General features: G+C 39.2%; 1 protein-coding gene across 1 annotated transcript; it reads left to right on the top strand.

Annotated features, from left to right (window-relative positions):
- Window positions 1-330: 330 nt before the first annotated feature.
- Window positions 331-13,407, top strand: LOC124141398 (probable glycosyltransferase STELLO1). Its single transcript, XM_046509404.2, has 3 exons — window positions 331-482; window positions 11,093-11,281; window positions 11,387-13,407. Exons 1-3 carry the CDS (start codon window positions 361-363, stop codon window positions 13,377-13,379), a joined length of 2,304 nt encoding a protein of 767 aa, XP_046365360.2. The 5' UTR covers window positions 331-360; the 3' UTR covers window positions 13,380-13,407.
- Window positions 13,408-16,912: the final 3,505 nt, after the last annotated feature.

Below are 16,912 nucleotides of genomic sequence, written 5' to 3'. Positions count from 1 at the left end.
ATGATTCGTCTCTGGCGTTGACGTTAACCAAGTACAAGCCTTCATATTCGTGTACCGGATCTACTGTGTTTCAGTGGTACTCTCGGAGCTGCGATATAGAACTGTTCTTCATATATCGGCTTCATACAGCCTTTTACGCGTATATGTTCACATACATGCCCATGTGTGAATGAAGTGAGCCACGTGACATTACCCGCACACCAAGCGTACTCTGGATTGATTGATTGATATTCTCCTTTCACGTGACAATACTCGTGGTAAAAAGTGACACAGTTTGGTGGCAGTCAGCACGTCGATGCATGTTCTTTATACATTTAGTAGCTACAGGATGAACATCGACTGACAAAACGTCTAACAAAAATGTTTTCGAAGAAACTGTTGGTGTATCTGATACTTCTCAGTGTTGGATGTTTGTTTGTAATCGTCATCAATGTTAGCTGGCCATCTACACTGTTCTTAAAGATGCTTCGCAATTATCCAAAGTAAGTGTTTAAAATGTTTTTGATACTAATATGGAAAACAACTGACCAGATTTTAAGGCAATGACACCAAGTCTGTGTTAACAAAAACTGCCAGCACATGTTTATCAGTTCTTAATTTGTTATTTTTACTGACGTTATAAATTTGCAGACAGTCGTGTGGGGTTTCGATTTCAAAACAGATACATCATGCTTGTCGTAAAACCCGACTAAACTGGATTTGCCAGACTGTGTCGCATATTCTGTCGATTGTTGCACATGTTTTCACTCAAATGTAACTGTCCCATTGGTGTCCCCATTTCTCCTTACTTCGCAATGATACACAGAAAGAACCTTCATCCATTCATATCTAATTACTAGTAATTAAAATATGTGTAACACTGATGATGCACTATAACTGCATTAGTGTCGATAGTAAAACCCAAATGTTAAAGAATTCCAAATGCAATGATGTTATGGTTAAACACAACCACACCGTCGGTTTCCCAAGTACCGTATCGAGTCAAGCATACTCTGGAGTATACTCTTAGACATTTCGAAAAGGGGTCACAGGTAGTTATTAATGTAACAAATATTATAAAAGTTCAACATTAAAATGCCCATAGTTCAAAATAAAATGTCAGAAATACGGTTCGAAACATATCAATGCCGATTTTATAGTACTACCATGCCGCAGTTTAACATGAATGACCCACTCAGACACATTTTACTGACTCCGAGCCGATCAGTCCTTGTTTAAGCCTCTTAATGCCGAGCACCAGGCAGGGTAACAACAGCTACCATCTTTTAACGTCTTCTGGTATAACCATGTACCATGATTTGCAAAGCATGTGCACCGCCAACTCGTTGTCAACATATATTTTCCAAATCGTTCATGTTTTTATCAAAGTGCCCACGTGATTTGATGCATTTCGCGATGTAAGACCTGTTTTATCACAATATAGATCGTGATTATCGATCAGATCGTCCTGACTGGCCGTCGCCATTTTTAATCACGCCAGATATTCAACTTCATTTGTAAGTTGTTGACAGTATTGCCAAACACAATATGGTCATCCGCAAAAAGGAGTAGAAAATATGAAACTTTCCGATTGGATATATGCAAACACACATAATATATTTCCACTGAAACCAAACATACATTTATCCAACAGAATAGTAACAACATGTTCTTTGTATCGAACATTAATAACATATCTTACCAGTTGATAATTTATCATAAGTATTCCTCCCGAATACCTCCCGAACTGGGACCTTTTTGTGCCTGGTAAACAAAAAGGTTTATATTCTGGAAAAATGTCACCAAAGTTATTTTCTATTGACTATGTTTCATATAAAGCAACACACAATGTCATGTTTAGATACAAAGAAACAAAGCTAATGTCGGACAGTTTGTTGGTGAAATCTTCCTTGCAATGTAAGAGGGGGGTACGGGTGGCCCAGCCGTTTAAGGCGCCACGATTCGTCCCTTGGGCACGCCAGAAACCTATGATTGTGTGTTCGAATCCCGCTTTGCCCCGATTATGTTTCTAGGTTTGTCAGCACCATACCCGTGGTAAACGTCTGAGACCTGAATGTCTTCAGGCTTTCCTCCAACATTATGTTGACGTGCCGTGATATAGCTGTAATAATGTTAAAAGCGGCATTAAACCTGACTCACTCACTGCAGTATGCTTTTGCATAACCTTCGACCCTGACGGCAGCTTACTACGAATAATTACAAGAAACCGAGCAAAAACAATAAAAAACGTGAAGATAGCAAAAAGGTATCTTATATTTCCAATCAAACTTTGTTTATAAGCATATATTTTACATTAAAGGGCGATACCCACAATATTGACCCTTAATGTAAAAAAATATTTTTTTACAATAAGGGTTGCGGTTGTTACTGTAAATTTGTTTACATTAAGAGTTAACACGTAACACGAATGTTGTATAAAGTTTGTTGTAGCAATAAATTCGTTCAGCATTATTTACATTATTTTCAATATTACCCTTACATGTTTGAATGTTTGATTTCCATGAAATGACTTTTCACGTTGATTATCAAAAATGACGTGTCGCGTCAATATGCCAAAAATGACTTGGTTAGTCCAAACAGAGCAAATATGTAACTGAAACATATCATTGGACTCAGTTTGGAGGGTTTTTTGTCAATTTCATTTTGAAAAAGTCAAGAGCACCCGTTTCAAATGGCTCATGCCGTCATTGAAGAATGGAGGTATACCTAATGTGTTTTGAAATTCGATGTCCCACTGTAACTTTACCGCGAGGTTTCAAATGTATAAATAAAACATATCTAGTCTACAGTGGGACAACATCAAATTTCAAAACAAATCATATAACCTTACCACCCAATCCATTTAATCACCTTTTACAACAAGCATAGGTTGCTGGGAACCTATGTTGTTACCCGGAATTCCAAATTTGTTTATGAGGTGCAAATCCGACTTTCAATATGGCCGCCACACCATCTACTTTGAACAATCTTTTTATGGCCACTTTTCAGCCATATCTGCTCAAATGCATTGTAATGTACTTAAACTTAAATATCTTCAATGTAAATGGCAAACTGAGGAAGATACACTTTGGCATGAATGTTTCTACATGTGATGAGATGATATTTGGTAAAATCATTATGATTATGAAAAAACAAAAGTATTTATAAAAGGAATAAAAGGCTCAGAGATGTAACTTCTGTTAGTTATAGCTGTTTGAATTCCAACAATGTTATACAATAGTACATTAATTCATTCTTATAGCTGTAGAAGCGATGAAAGATTCACGGTCAAGCATGTCCTGCTTGACTGCATTGATTTTTCCATCACAAGGGATAAATATTTCAGTGTCAAAACATTTAACCTTTTTAATGATGTTAATTCTCATCTAATATTATGCTTTAAAAAGAAATAGAACTTGTCCATAAATTTTGATGTACTGAATGTATTATTTTATAAATTGGTAGTGCTAATTAATAACTTAGATTGTGAGTGGCTGTACCCTCGAGCGGGGTTGAAGTAGCGTAAAATTATTGTCCCCCCAAAGAGGGTATGTAAGTCCCAAATCATTCGAAGTATTTTTATGCAAACCAGACTGCAGTGACTGAAGGGATGATATATTGAGTGAGTGAGTGAGTGAGTTACAACTTAACGTCGCATCGGCATTATTTCAGCCATATAGCGACGAGACCAAGCTAATATATACACAATTTAGTTATTTATGCAATGTCATATTTAAAAACAATTTATGAAACATATTGGAGCATACTTTATTTAAAAACAATTGATGAAACATATTGGAGCATAACAATATCATTAATACAGTTTAAAACACGGGCTATAGACCACCAGTAACCACAGCTAGACCACCTCGCTGGGGATCATTGGGACTTACAGTACCTCTGCTTCCTGCATGATACCCCAGCAGGATTTACGTCACCACTTTAGTCACTGGTGGTTGTGCACAATACTAGCCAATATTAAAAAATACTCATCAATGAGTTGGCTTAAAACACTGGTTGATGATAGTTACATCCATTACTATAGGATTAAGTGTCACACAGGGGGGCAATATTTTTACGCTACGTTAACCTCATGGACAGAGCCTTTAATAATGTCAGTTGCTAATAGCATCACACCAAATTTAAAAACAAGTATTTAGTTATTTACATACATATTTATAATTTATTATACAGACCAATTTCTTTCAAGTAATTTATGATGAGATGCCCGCTGACACGGGAAAAGAGATCTTTTAGATTTACACTTTGATAATGTGAATCCCTTGCGATTGCAAAGTCCACACAGTCAAGCAATATATGCTTGACGGTGAACCTCTCATCACAAGGCATTCACTTAGGAGATTCGTCCTAATCTGTCTTAAGCAGATATTCGTGTGTAAGCCGACTGTGGCCAATACGACATTGTCGTAAAACGACCTCGTCATGTCTTGACTGACAACCCAAGTAGGTATGACCGATTGTTGGTTTCAATTCGTGTAGTTTATTGCTTCCTACTTGGGTGTCCCACCTCTTTTGCATGAGATCCGAGTATAAGATTTGATGGTTGGTTTGAAATCTCTGTACGGGATAAGAAGTGGAGATAACGGTTTGTCAAGAGCTGCTTTAGCTGTAGTATCGGCTTTTGAGTTACCTGTTATGCCTACATGACTTGGTAACCAGCAAAAGACGATGTCACATTGGCCAGTAGAAAGATCATTATAGAGTTCTAAAATGTCAAGGATTATAGGATGATTTGAGGAGACACTTTTAAGGCATGATAATGAATCGGAGAAAATGATGAAATTTTTAGATTGGTTTTGATGTTTGATATAGGTCAAAGCTGTAAAGATAGCTTTGGCCTCAGCAGTAAAAATTGAACTAATATCTGGTATTCTTGAGGAGACAGTTCTGGATCCAATGATGGTGGCACTTGCAACTTTGCCACCATCCTTGGACCCGTCTGTAAAAATGGATCTGTGGGAATTACATTTGGAGCGTAATTGGTTATATGATTGTTGATATACCAAAGGATTGGTATCCGACCTTTTTAGATTGGTTAGAGTGAGGTCTACTTCTGGCTTCACCATCTGCCAGGGAGGAGAAGACAGAAGACGGTGAGGTATGAGGTATAAATCCTGACGGTGTCCATGCAGGAAGCAAAGGCACTGTAAGTCCCCATGGTCCCTGGTATGGTGATCTCCCTTTAGTTACTGACGATCTGAAGCCCATTTTTATATTGTGTTGTTCACTGATACTTATGGCTTTTATATATTCTAAACTAGTTTTAAATCTAATCTGTGATATTCTAGTTATTGTACTGTCCATCGTTGACAGCTTTTTATTTAGTCTAAATCTATGTAATATTATTGAACTTCTCGTCACGATGTGGCCGAAATACTGCCGATGGGACGCTAAATCTTAACTCACTCACTCATTTTAATGGATGACTGATAAGCAGTGATGTCACCAGGGATTCGCAAAAATAAGTCACATACAGCTGTTACATCCGAGACATATGTAGTGGCAGTGATCTGGGATCAAACAGATCTAGAAAGATTAGCGTTATCGGTACACATCTTGTGTATGCGGCGCACACCCAAACTATTAAACCAGTGACATATTTTTAACAGAAAGACAATAGAACTAAGACTGTATAGTAACATCATATATATGAATTGAGTTTTTATAAAATGACACAGTTACTATTTCAGAAACCTTTATGCAAACGATTAAGACCTACTGTTACAGGTGATTTCCAAATTATATCCTGAGTTTCATGGATTAGCTTAAAGTATCAAAAAATAATAAAAAGGTCACAATATGCATGAATAGTGTTGGTGAAGTAACAAATTACGACCGAAACACGTATCTGTTCTTTGTACTGACTGAAACAAATGTGTTATTAGATAATAACGGGGTGTTATATAACTCCCCGTGGGGACCTGGGGAAGATAAATAAGACTGTGTCCTCAGCACCCCGTTGCTGGTCGTAAAAGGCCACCGAATCGGGCAGCCTGTTTGCCGTGGGCTGCGACCCTGTGTCGGCAGAGGAAGGGAGTCTGATGGTTGAGGGCGATAGAGTCGGAAATAGTGCTCCTTAGTCCAACACACCACTTCGACCCTAACTTTGCCTAGACGGGCGGTAGAATGGGCCCGATTCTATCAATTGGCTGTTCATGTCATGCCCTGTGTATACAATATTTTAAACAAACATTTTGTATTTAAAAATAAATCTATTCAAAATGTCTTACATATGTCTCAATCTATCAAACTTGCTTAGAGCCCTATACCCTATGGCTCATGGGCCAATCTTGAAATGCTGACCTCCGAATTCTGTACGTCTCCAATTGATTGTCATGGGCCGAACCAGCCTGACCTTTAATTTGGTAGATAGTTATAGCTCTTCGTGTCTAATTTGCTGGAGAATACCACCCCTTTATCCTCGGTCTTTGCAGCTTGGACATCCGCTGCAGCATAAGACTGTCCTTGTTGACACTCCATGGTGGTTGGGAAAAAGGGGTGCAGAATTATTTTTCTTTCGAGATGACTTCCCTGGTTCAAAAGGAAGACACATACATTCTGACAATACCTCGTATATCTGCGGAGAACTTTGTCCCGATTCTCTCCTCGTAGAGTGTGCAAAGAAACAGCAATCAGTCAATCAATTCAGCTTAAATGAGTTTGTCAACATCAAGGTTGCTGTTTCTGAGCACAAGACACTGAACCCATGTAAGGGCATTGTCCGTTGCAGAGCACGCTGCCTGTCCGACATGAACGAAGAACAAGTTGTAAAAGGACTTGTCCAACAGTCAGTGTTTACTGTCAAGAGATTCATGCCATCGTATCCCAATTGCGTGGATCGATGTTCATTATATCAATCACTGGATTGTCTGGTCCGATTATTTACAGACCGCCGTTATATAGCTGGAATAATGCTGAGTGCGGCGTTAAACAACAAACAAACATATACATAAAAAAAACTGTCAAGAAGAATGGTGTTCTTGAACCGACCAACACCTACCTCTTCACTTTCGCTTGTTCAAATATTCCACATTCGGTTACTGTAGCATTGGGGTGGAGGTGTATATCCCCAATCCGCTCCAGTGCCACACCCGCCAAGCGTTTGGCCATGGATCCAAGTTCTGCCTTGACTCTGCTGTTTGCTACCGCTGCAGTGACAAACACGAGGCCACTGTCTGTAGGAAGGATGTGAAGTGTTCAAACTGTGGTGGGAATCATATGACATCTTCCAAATCCTGCCTTGTGTGGCAACATTAATTCATGAAAATCAAGTCTGAACAAAACCTCACCTACTATGACGCAAAGAAGAAGGTTGAAGGTTCTACTGCAAACTCTTCTTCTATCTCTTACTCTGCTAATGTCTCTCTCCTCCTTCTGTCACCACTGCCTCTATCGACTGCCAGACTGATCTGACATGGGCCAAGTCTGTCCAGCCACTTCCAACCGCTTCACTCCAAATCCCAGCTGTGACAACCCCAAAACAAAAAAATCCGTCAAAAACGTCGAGTCGCAGACTCCAAAACCAGTAACAGAGTCTGAACCAGAAATTGTCAAACTTACAAACAAGCAAAATGAATTATTGAAAAAGAAGCAGCAAAAGGAACATCTGCAAACACAAAAGGCCACATCTCCTTTAGAGGTCCCAGTAGAGGTCTATAACTCCTTTGGCACATACTCTGCCCTAGATCTTTCACTGACAGATACAAATATTTCAAATGAATTCGAATGGTCGGTCCATGATGACCTTTTTGGCCATTTTCCAACAATGCTTACAACAATCCGTCTGACGAACCACCTTCAACAAGGTGGAACTTTACAAAGGCAAATTGGTCTTTATTCCAAACACTATGTACTGAAAAACTAAACCCTGACAGTTTCAGGAATGTTCCTGATCCAATACAACCTTTTCAGATATATTTAATGCTATTGGAGACGAAAGCATTCCCAAGTCCTCTGCAAACCCTCATAAACGTAGACCATGGTTTGATAATGATTGTACACAAGCTAGATAAAAAAGTAAGAAAGCTGAGAAATATTTCTGCCGACATCCACCTGTCCACAACTTGAATCATGGGCGCCAAAGCCTATCTTTAAACAAAACAAACGTCAAAACCTGGAGGAACTATGTATCCAAAATCAATTCCCGCACACCCATGTCCAAGGTCTGGAACATGATTCAAAAGATTAAGGGCAAAGAATCAAAATCTGGAGATCACCATCTCAAAGATGGGAATACACTTTTAACTACGAAATCTGAAATTGCCAACAAACTTGGTGACACTTTGGCAAATCATTCCTCATGATCAAACTATAATCCTCAATTTCAGAGGTTTTAAAAACAGCAAGTAAAGAAAAGAGTTAATTTTAACTCTGATAATGGTGAGGACTAAACATTTTCACCCCGGCCATGAATTACATATTGCACCAGGGCAATCTCATGAATGACACTGTTGCCGACAACATCCATTTTCAGCTCCTGAAACACTTGCCTGGTTCATTTTTGGAAACTTTACGTAATATATTTGATGATATATGGACAACCGGAAATTTCCCTCCTTCGTGACACAATGCCATTATTATTCCTGTTCCAAAGCCTGGACGGGTTCGTACAGATCCAACAAATTACCGTCCAATATAATTTACTAACTGTGTTTGTAAAACCATGGAGTGAATGGTCAACAATCGATTAGCCTGCAACTTGGAGACCAATAACCTTCTGAGTGCCATCCAGTGTGGTTTCCAAAGAAACAGAAGTACCATTGACCATTTGGTGCGATTAGAATCATTTGCTAAAAAATCCATTTTCAACAAACAACATACTGTATCAATCTTTTTCGATCTGGAATAGGCATATGATACAACGTGGAAATGTGGTATTTTAAACGATTTGCGTGAATTTGGATTGAGGGGCAGATTACCTCAGTTCAAATCTCAATTTTTAAACAATAGACAATTTCAAGTACGAATGGGCTCTACCCTGTCTGATCATTTTGATCATGATCACAGCATCCCTCGAGGCATCATACTATCAGTCACACTTTTCAGCATTACATTAATAGTCTCACTACAGTATTAAACAATAACGTTGATGATTCACTTTTTGTGACAGCTACAGCTCTGTCTTAACAAAATTCAAAACCACGAACGAAACCAGCTTCAAATGTTCTAAATCCAAAACAAACTGTATTCACTTTTGTCTTAAATACAAACCACACAAGGATCATATGGGCCTCATATTCGATCGTCATCTCACATTCTTGCCACACATCAAATATCTCAAGGCAAAATTCCTGAAGGCTCTCGACTTGTTAAAAGTCGTTTCAAATTCCGAGTGGAGAGGGGATTAGACAACCCTCCTTCATCACGTGTACAGATCGTAAATACACTCCAAACTAGACTCTCTTTCCATTTTCTATGGTGGGGCTTGCAGAAGTAATTTAGAAAAATTAGATACAATACATCCTCAAGACCTAAGGCTCTGTCTTGGAGGTTTTAGGACCTCTCCCGTTTGTGTGTGGAGCCTGATAAACCTTCAATCGAACAGCGCCGCATTAAACTTTTACTGCAATACATTACTAAATTGCATTCAAATAAATCAAATCCGGCAGACAATATGCTTCGAAATCAGTCCAACTTGATTCCACCACTTGGAATCAGAATTCTACCACACATCACTGCAGCTAAAAAAGATCTTAATATTACATCACCTTCCCGACTTCTGTCTTCTTCTCCCTGGCAGATGGTGAAACCAAGAGTAGACCTCACTCTAACCCAGCTTAAAAAGTCAGAAACTAATCCTTTGGTTGAATCATATAATCAATTACGATGAAAATATAATTCTCACACAGGAAGTTCCTCCTCAAGAATGCCAGATACTAGGTCTTTTTTTACTGCTGACGCCAAAGCTATCCTAACAGCTTTGACCTACATCAAACATCAAAAACAATCTAAACATTTCATCATCTTCTCTGATTCGTTGCCTTGCCTTTAGGCACTTAAAAGTGCCTTATGATATCACCCTATTATAAGAGACATTTTAGAACTGTTCAATGAACTTTCTACTGGCCAATGTAACATCGTCTTTTGCTGGTTACCAAGTCAAGTAGGCATAACAGGTAACTCAAAAGCTGATTGTGCAGCTAAAGCAGCTCTTGACAAACCGTTACACTCGGATCTAATGCAAAAGAGGTGGGACACCCAGGTAGGAATATATTTCAAGAATTAAAACCAAAAATCGGTCATACCTACTCGGGTTGTCAGTCAAAACATGACGAGGTCGTTTTTCGACGATCGTATTGGCCACTATTGGTTTACCCTTGAATATCTGTTCTCGTCGCTTTATGGCTGAAATAATGCCGATGCTCACTCACTCACTGTAGAAACAATGTTACTTGTTTCATAGATGTCAATACATTTGTCCTCAGTGAGTTGGGTTTAACGCCGCTTTAAACAATATTCCAGTTATATCGCAGCTTGTCCCCTTGTCCTCAGTGTATATGCAGAATATATTTGAATAGCAATGCTGAGAGCAATGTCATGCTGAGTTGTTCTATTTGCTTTGTCGCTGCTTGTCATCCTTATTTCGTTTGTGGCTGTATCGCAATATTGTATAGTGATATCACACTTTTGTATCATACTTTCACCTACAGACGATGTGGGGCAGTCGGATAGCCTAGTGGTTAAAGCATTCGCTCGTCACGCCGAAGACCCGGGTTCGATTCCCGACATGGGTACAATGTGTGAAGACAATTTCTGGTGTCCTCCACCGTGATTTTGCTGGAATATTGCTAAAAGCGGCGTAAAACCATACACACTCACTCACTACAGTCGATGTAGCGATGGCCCCTCTTTGCCACCATACACCATTAAGTTGTTACTTGTTATTTAGGTTCGTATTAAAAAAAGAGAAGATACAGTTTGTTATGAACCACGTGATTAATATCTACCCAAACTCAGCTGTGCCAGTAAAGACATCCTTGATTTCTGTCGGGTAATATAGGGATGAATAATAATCTATGCATTATGTATATTTTACTAACTATTGATATATGTACATCCATCGGAAACTTTCATAAAATATTTCCCTTTCAAGTGTCTCCAGCAACATAAACAGCAATATTGACCTCCACGACAGAGCAGAAAAGTACAAACATATTAGGGGAGAGAGGTGGATTGTTCTCACGACTATCTCCTACCCAACTCCTGATGTCCAGTTCCTAGCCAACATCACTGGGTGGAAAGTGGTTGTGGTTGGCGATAAGAAGACACCTAGAGATTGGGAGTAAGCATTTTCTTCCTCTTAGCCATACTTCAAGATACTGTAACTTTAAATCTTAACAGATGTTGAACGTTTTACATGATTCTAATGTTGGTAATTTCTCCACAGATTCCCCAACTGCATATATTTAAGTTTAGAGGATCAACAGAAACTGCCTTTTGAGACTGTGGGTTATCTTCCTCTAAACAGCTACACAAGAAAAACTGCAGGATATCTGTATGCAATTTCTAAAGGGGCGCAAATCGTATACGAGACTAATGATGACAATCGACCACAAGACTTACTTAATAATTTCGTCCAAGAAAGAACAATGTGGGGACTGATGTATAAAGGAGGACCACTTTTCAATCCATACCGACATTTTGGACAACCAACATTGTGGCCAAGAGGCTACCCTCTTAGCTCTGTTGGAGAGAATGTCTCTAGGGAATATATATTGAATCACTGGAAAACCCCATCTATTCAACAGGGTGTGGTCAATGGTGACCCGGATATGGATGCCATTTTCAGATTAACCCGAAAACAAACCCATTCTCAACTCAATGTGACCTTTGATGACCGAGCTCCACCAGCAATTGTCCCAGCTGGGGTGTTCTCACCCTTTAATTCCCAGAATACCCTTTTCCTGTATGATGCATTATGGGCACTACTGATTCCAACTACAACAACGTTCCGAGTGTGTGACATCTGGAGAGGCTACTGGGCTCAGAGACTCCTGTGGGAGATGGGAGGAAACTTAGGATTCTTTCCACCAAATGCCTTTCAGAAAAGGAATTCCCATTCCTACCTCGGGGATGCTGTAAAGGAAAAGGATTTGTATTTCCAAACAGAACGTCTTGTAGATTTTCTCCGCATGTGGACATGTGAACCAGATAAGACATTCTTTGCCTGTGTGACTAAGCTGTCAATAGATATGGCACATGAGAACTTTTGGAAGGCAGCTGACGCTGACCTGACTTCTCTCTGGATCAAGGACCTCAAAGCTCTGGGATACAAAGAACCAGAACGAATTCCATTTGGATCGCTTCAAAACGGTGTTCAAGTCACGATAGATTCAAAGTTGCCAAACCAAACACGCCTGACAAATCAACAGGTCAGTCTCACTTTCTGGGCAGCTGAACAGACACCACCTTTAATATATTCCACAGATAAAGTATCACCTGAAGGTGTGTCACACATTAGTCAAATAGCTTCATATTGTGGCAATCATTCGTTTAGCACGTTAGATCTGAATGCTTTCAAAAGAACCATAACATATCCTAATCTCTTATTAATTGTAGTCTTCAACTTCCCTCACTATGAGAACCTCGCGTTTCTTGAGACAATGTACAGCTTTCACTTCCCACACATTGTCTATTGTGGAACCAACAAAGATCAATTTCAAAACTACACTAAGCTTCTACTCAAGAATGTGACCTTTATTGAGGTTGATATTGGTGGTGGATGGTTTGCCCAGAACTGTCTGATTCAAGCCATGAAAATGCAGTATACTGTTGATGGATATTTGTACATTGGTGACGACGTACTGCTTAATGTTTGGAACATTCATACCCTTCCTTTAGACAAACTTTGGCTTGTCAAGTCTTTGGTTTTGCAACCGTCTGACAAAACGAATTGGATATGGTTTAAAAATCCTAAAGTTGGTTTAAAAACCTACCAGGCTGCTCTTGTGGCTTTGAAACTGTTGGATGCACATAAATATAAGATTTTCAAACAAATGATTGCGCGAAATTCAGGAAAGAATGATTCACTATTTTTGGGTGGCTCAGATATTGCCTATGTTCCTAATAAATACAAAGATGATGTCCTGTATTTCATGGAACATTTTTCAAAATTCAATCTATTTGTTGAGATAATATTCCACACAGTGTTTGGAGGTATAGAGAAGTGGGATAATGTGTTCAGAATGCCGGGAACGTATTTATGGTATGATGGGAAAAGGGACCATATAGAAAAATATTACAACAAGAATGAGGTTTTTCTTCACCCTGTTAAAATATCTAAATTAATTTCTGTGCCCAAAGGAAGAAGGTTTTTCTGTGAAAACTTCCTGCCTCTAACGTTATATACTGAAACGCAAAAGAAACGTCACCCCAAGTAACATTGCATGAAAAGTTGTCATTTAAATATCTGGGTAATTTTTGTCAAAATTTCTAAAATTTGACATTTCTTTGTCCGGGAAAATGTAATTTGATGATAAAAAATAAAGCAGATTACAACAAAACCGATCGCCCAAAGGCATCACGGCAACGGCCATGGTAACCCGATGCACGTGAGTTTTGTGCAAGTTGAAATGCACCTGTGTTCCCCAATTTCTTGCCCTATAAAAATCCACCCAGATCGGATAACATTCATTCGTTATTGAATTGCTACCACATGCCAAGATTGACAAGAAATCAGCGACACCAAGCCCTTGGACGATTGCAAGCTGGACAAACCGACAAGTTTCAAGTCCACGTAAGGACCATATACAAATTCCAGCAACGGTACCAGACCACTACAGATGACCGACCACGTAGTGGAAGGCCAAGGGCTACCACCCGACGTCAGGATCAACAGCAGATGGCAGAGAGAGAGAGTCTAGCGTAGGAAACGTCATTCGGATGCTTGTGTTGTTGAGAGAGACTCCTGGGGTGGTCCGAGCATCATGATGTTGGGTGGAATTGGTCCTGCACAGAGGGTCGGCCCTGTGGTCTTCCAGAACATCGGTCCAGGGAGAGGCAATGGTGTCACAGCAGCTTGGTACATTAATCAAGTCTTGAGACCACACGACATACCTCATTTGGCACGTTGCCACAATCACGAGTTTCAGCATGAGAAGTATGTCTCAAAGTATGTTTACAGTGTTTGGACAAGTAAGGTTTCTCACATATCTTTCCATGGTGACGTTTCTTTTGCGGTTCAGTATATGACACGATAAGAAGAACACACTAGGCTACTTAGCTCACCTGCTTGAAAGTCAACAACACCAACAGTACTGAAATCCAACAATGATCTTTAGACAAAGCAATATGTGTTTCATATTTCAACTAAGACATAGTTTGTTTGGTCGTTGATGTTGTATATTTTAACAGTCTCGATTATCTACTGGGCCAGATTCCATTTGGGGTAACAGGCAAAAATGTGGTGAAAATTAAATGATTTTTTGTTTGTTTCTTTCTTTCTTTGTTGTTTAACGCCGCATTCAGCAATATTCCAGCTATATGACGGCGGTAATTATAAAATAATGTGAATGGATTACTGAAATATCAGCGACGACACTAAGCTTTCAGGAAAAGGTTAAGCATGTCCTGCTCTAACAGTAAGTAGTATGTTGTCAATTTGAGTTTGAAATAATATTTATGTTGGCTTCAAGAATGTCGGATAGCGTGTGAGTGAATTTGGTTGGTTTATGTCACTTTGAACAGGATTGTCAGTTGGTGTTGGCTTGTAATGTCAGCTCGAAATGATGCTGGTCGAAGGCGTTTTCCACTTTCACTCTCACCGTTAAAGAATATGATGAATGCTCGTTATGTAATGTCATTTCCATAATAAATACAGCATAGAGATAGAGAGTTTAATATGTTTTTAACAAATGACAACATGAGGCGTTGATCAACCACCTCCATCATATTGTTAATATATCAGCCACACTATTCACAACATGATCAGATTAGTGACAGTTGAGTTGTGAAAAATGTGTGTCTTTTGGCTTTGCAATTCTTTGTAAAGGAGGTTTAATAAACATCCTGTATCCATTGTACATACTGAGTGTAATTTGCAGATCGGATGTATGTTTTGTAGTGTTAAGAGTTAAGATACATAAGGAATGTTTTATTTAGATGAATATTTTATACATTGTTACCGTATGTTGATATAGTATCTATAAGTGTGATTATCTCTTAAGATTATATGAAACTGTTTACCTGAATAAATATAGATGTGTCTGTGTGTCGTGTTTGTTCAGTGAAATAATGTTCAAACCGTATGTTCCAAAATAAGCAAGCTGTGTGTTCCTTGCAGCAATTCAAATGACCTGTCCATTTAACTAAAGTTGTAAAACGAATGTGAGTGTGTGCTGCAAAGTTGAAAAGCTTGTTACGTGAGATTTGACCCAGGACATCTTTGGGACTTACTGCAACTGAATGCTTTCTGATCAGTAACAAATACACATTTACATCCGCAAATCTGACATCAAAGAACACATCCAACAAGCCAGATTCCGTAGTTTTTCATCCCAAATACATAAGGTGGCTTGATACACTTGGGTCTTTGACGTTTACTACTTCAGCAAAACCCACGGGCACGGACATTGACAAACATAGAAACATAATCGAGGCGAACCGGGAACTAGTGATATGAGCTAACACAACGAGACAGAAAATAATTATTAATGAGTGCGTTTCTACATTTGCAGGTTTAATCGATTAACCTACATATTCTCACAGACGTTGTTGACACTTCAATGTTTGATCAAAGAGTGTGGTGCAGGTGACATATCTCACATAATGCCCCACATGATGGGTGGTTGTGAAAAGTAGACCCGTAACAGTTTGTAGTATTAAGTACAATACTTTCCATTCGGCATTTGAACCAAATACAACACCAGGCAACATTTGTACAGGCATCAGAGTGTCCTGGCATTCTCTGTTGAAGGGACAGAAGTGGTTACCGCGCTGTTTCTCCAACTGAAAGGGTTCTCTCTAACCAACATGGTGTCAACTTCAGGGGATGATGCACCACCCTTTGTCACTGTTAAGAAGCGGGAAGCAGAGTTAAAGAGAGGGAGGAGAGGGACTAAAAGATTATCCAAGATCAGGAAGACCTTCAACTGCCGACACTAAGGAAAATATTGATACACTATAACTGAAAGGATTCTCTTAAACAAGCAGACTCAGCTGATTTTGTTGAGTGATGTGTTACCATGGATGGGTCTAGGACACACAACCATACAGTTTATCAGTAGAAGACAACAGGCTAATAATGCATTAGTTTACATTGGATTTTGCAAAAAGTAGGCATTTAGGTGATTCACAATGTTACTAGAAACCTTTCCTTTCTTCATATGTTGGAGTATAGTTGATATCTAGTCAGCCATATTCTTCTTCAATGTTTCGAACATTAGAGAACACAAATCGCAGAGCCGTTCATTGTAAAGGATGTAACGATACACGCAATTGGGATACGATGACATGCATCAACCCAGTCAGCGAATCTGACCACCTGATTCCTTTAGTCGCCTCTTTTACGGCAAGCATAGGTTGCTGAAGATCTATGTTAGAATTGGTCTTTAACAACCTCTCCTTGTCGTGAGGCGACAAATGGGATCTGGTGCCTTGGTTGGTGCATGTCAGTGTATCCCAAATGCGTGCATCAATGCTCATGTCAGACCATTATGTACAGACCGTCATCATACAGCTGAAATAATGCTGTGAGTGACAAAAACAACAAACAAACAAAGGAATACTGTGATATGGCTAAGTTCTTGAGGAATCCAGACCAGTCACAAACCGCATGACCATGTCCGCATCAAGTGATTTTATTTTAAAGAAACGTCAGACTAAAGATGTCTGCACAGTTCTTGCCATATAGAGAAACACTACAGAGACAGTCTGCCACACTCACCAACTACCATATAATTATGTGTTTTCTTTG

The sequence above is a fragment of the Haliotis rufescens genome, unplaced genomic scaffold (assembly GCF_023055435.1).
Source record: "Haliotis rufescens isolate VD_foot unplaced genomic scaffold, xgHalRufe1.0.p SCAF_25, whole genome shotgun sequence".
In the NCBI taxonomy this organism is placed as follows: domain Eukaryota; kingdom Metazoa; phylum Mollusca; class Gastropoda; order Lepetellida; family Haliotidae; genus Haliotis; species Haliotis rufescens.
The sequence above is the reverse complement of the archived record's forward strand: the minus strand, read 5'-3'. Positions and strand labels throughout refer to the sequence as shown.

Excerpts from the sequence above, each read along its gene's own strand:
- LOC124141398 (XM_046509404.2), top strand. The coding sequence starts at position 361 with ATGTTTTCGAAGAAACTGTTGGTGTATCTGATACTTCTCAGTGTTGGA. Across the intron at positions 483-11,092 it reads ATGCTTCGCAATTATCCAAA|TGTCTCCAGCAACATAAACA; the intron begins GTAAGTGTTTAA and ends TTCCCTTTCAAG. Across the intron at positions 11,282-11,386 it reads AAGACACCTAGAGATTGGGA|ATTCCCCAACTGCATATATT; the intron begins GTAAGCATTTTC and ends ATTTCTCCACAG.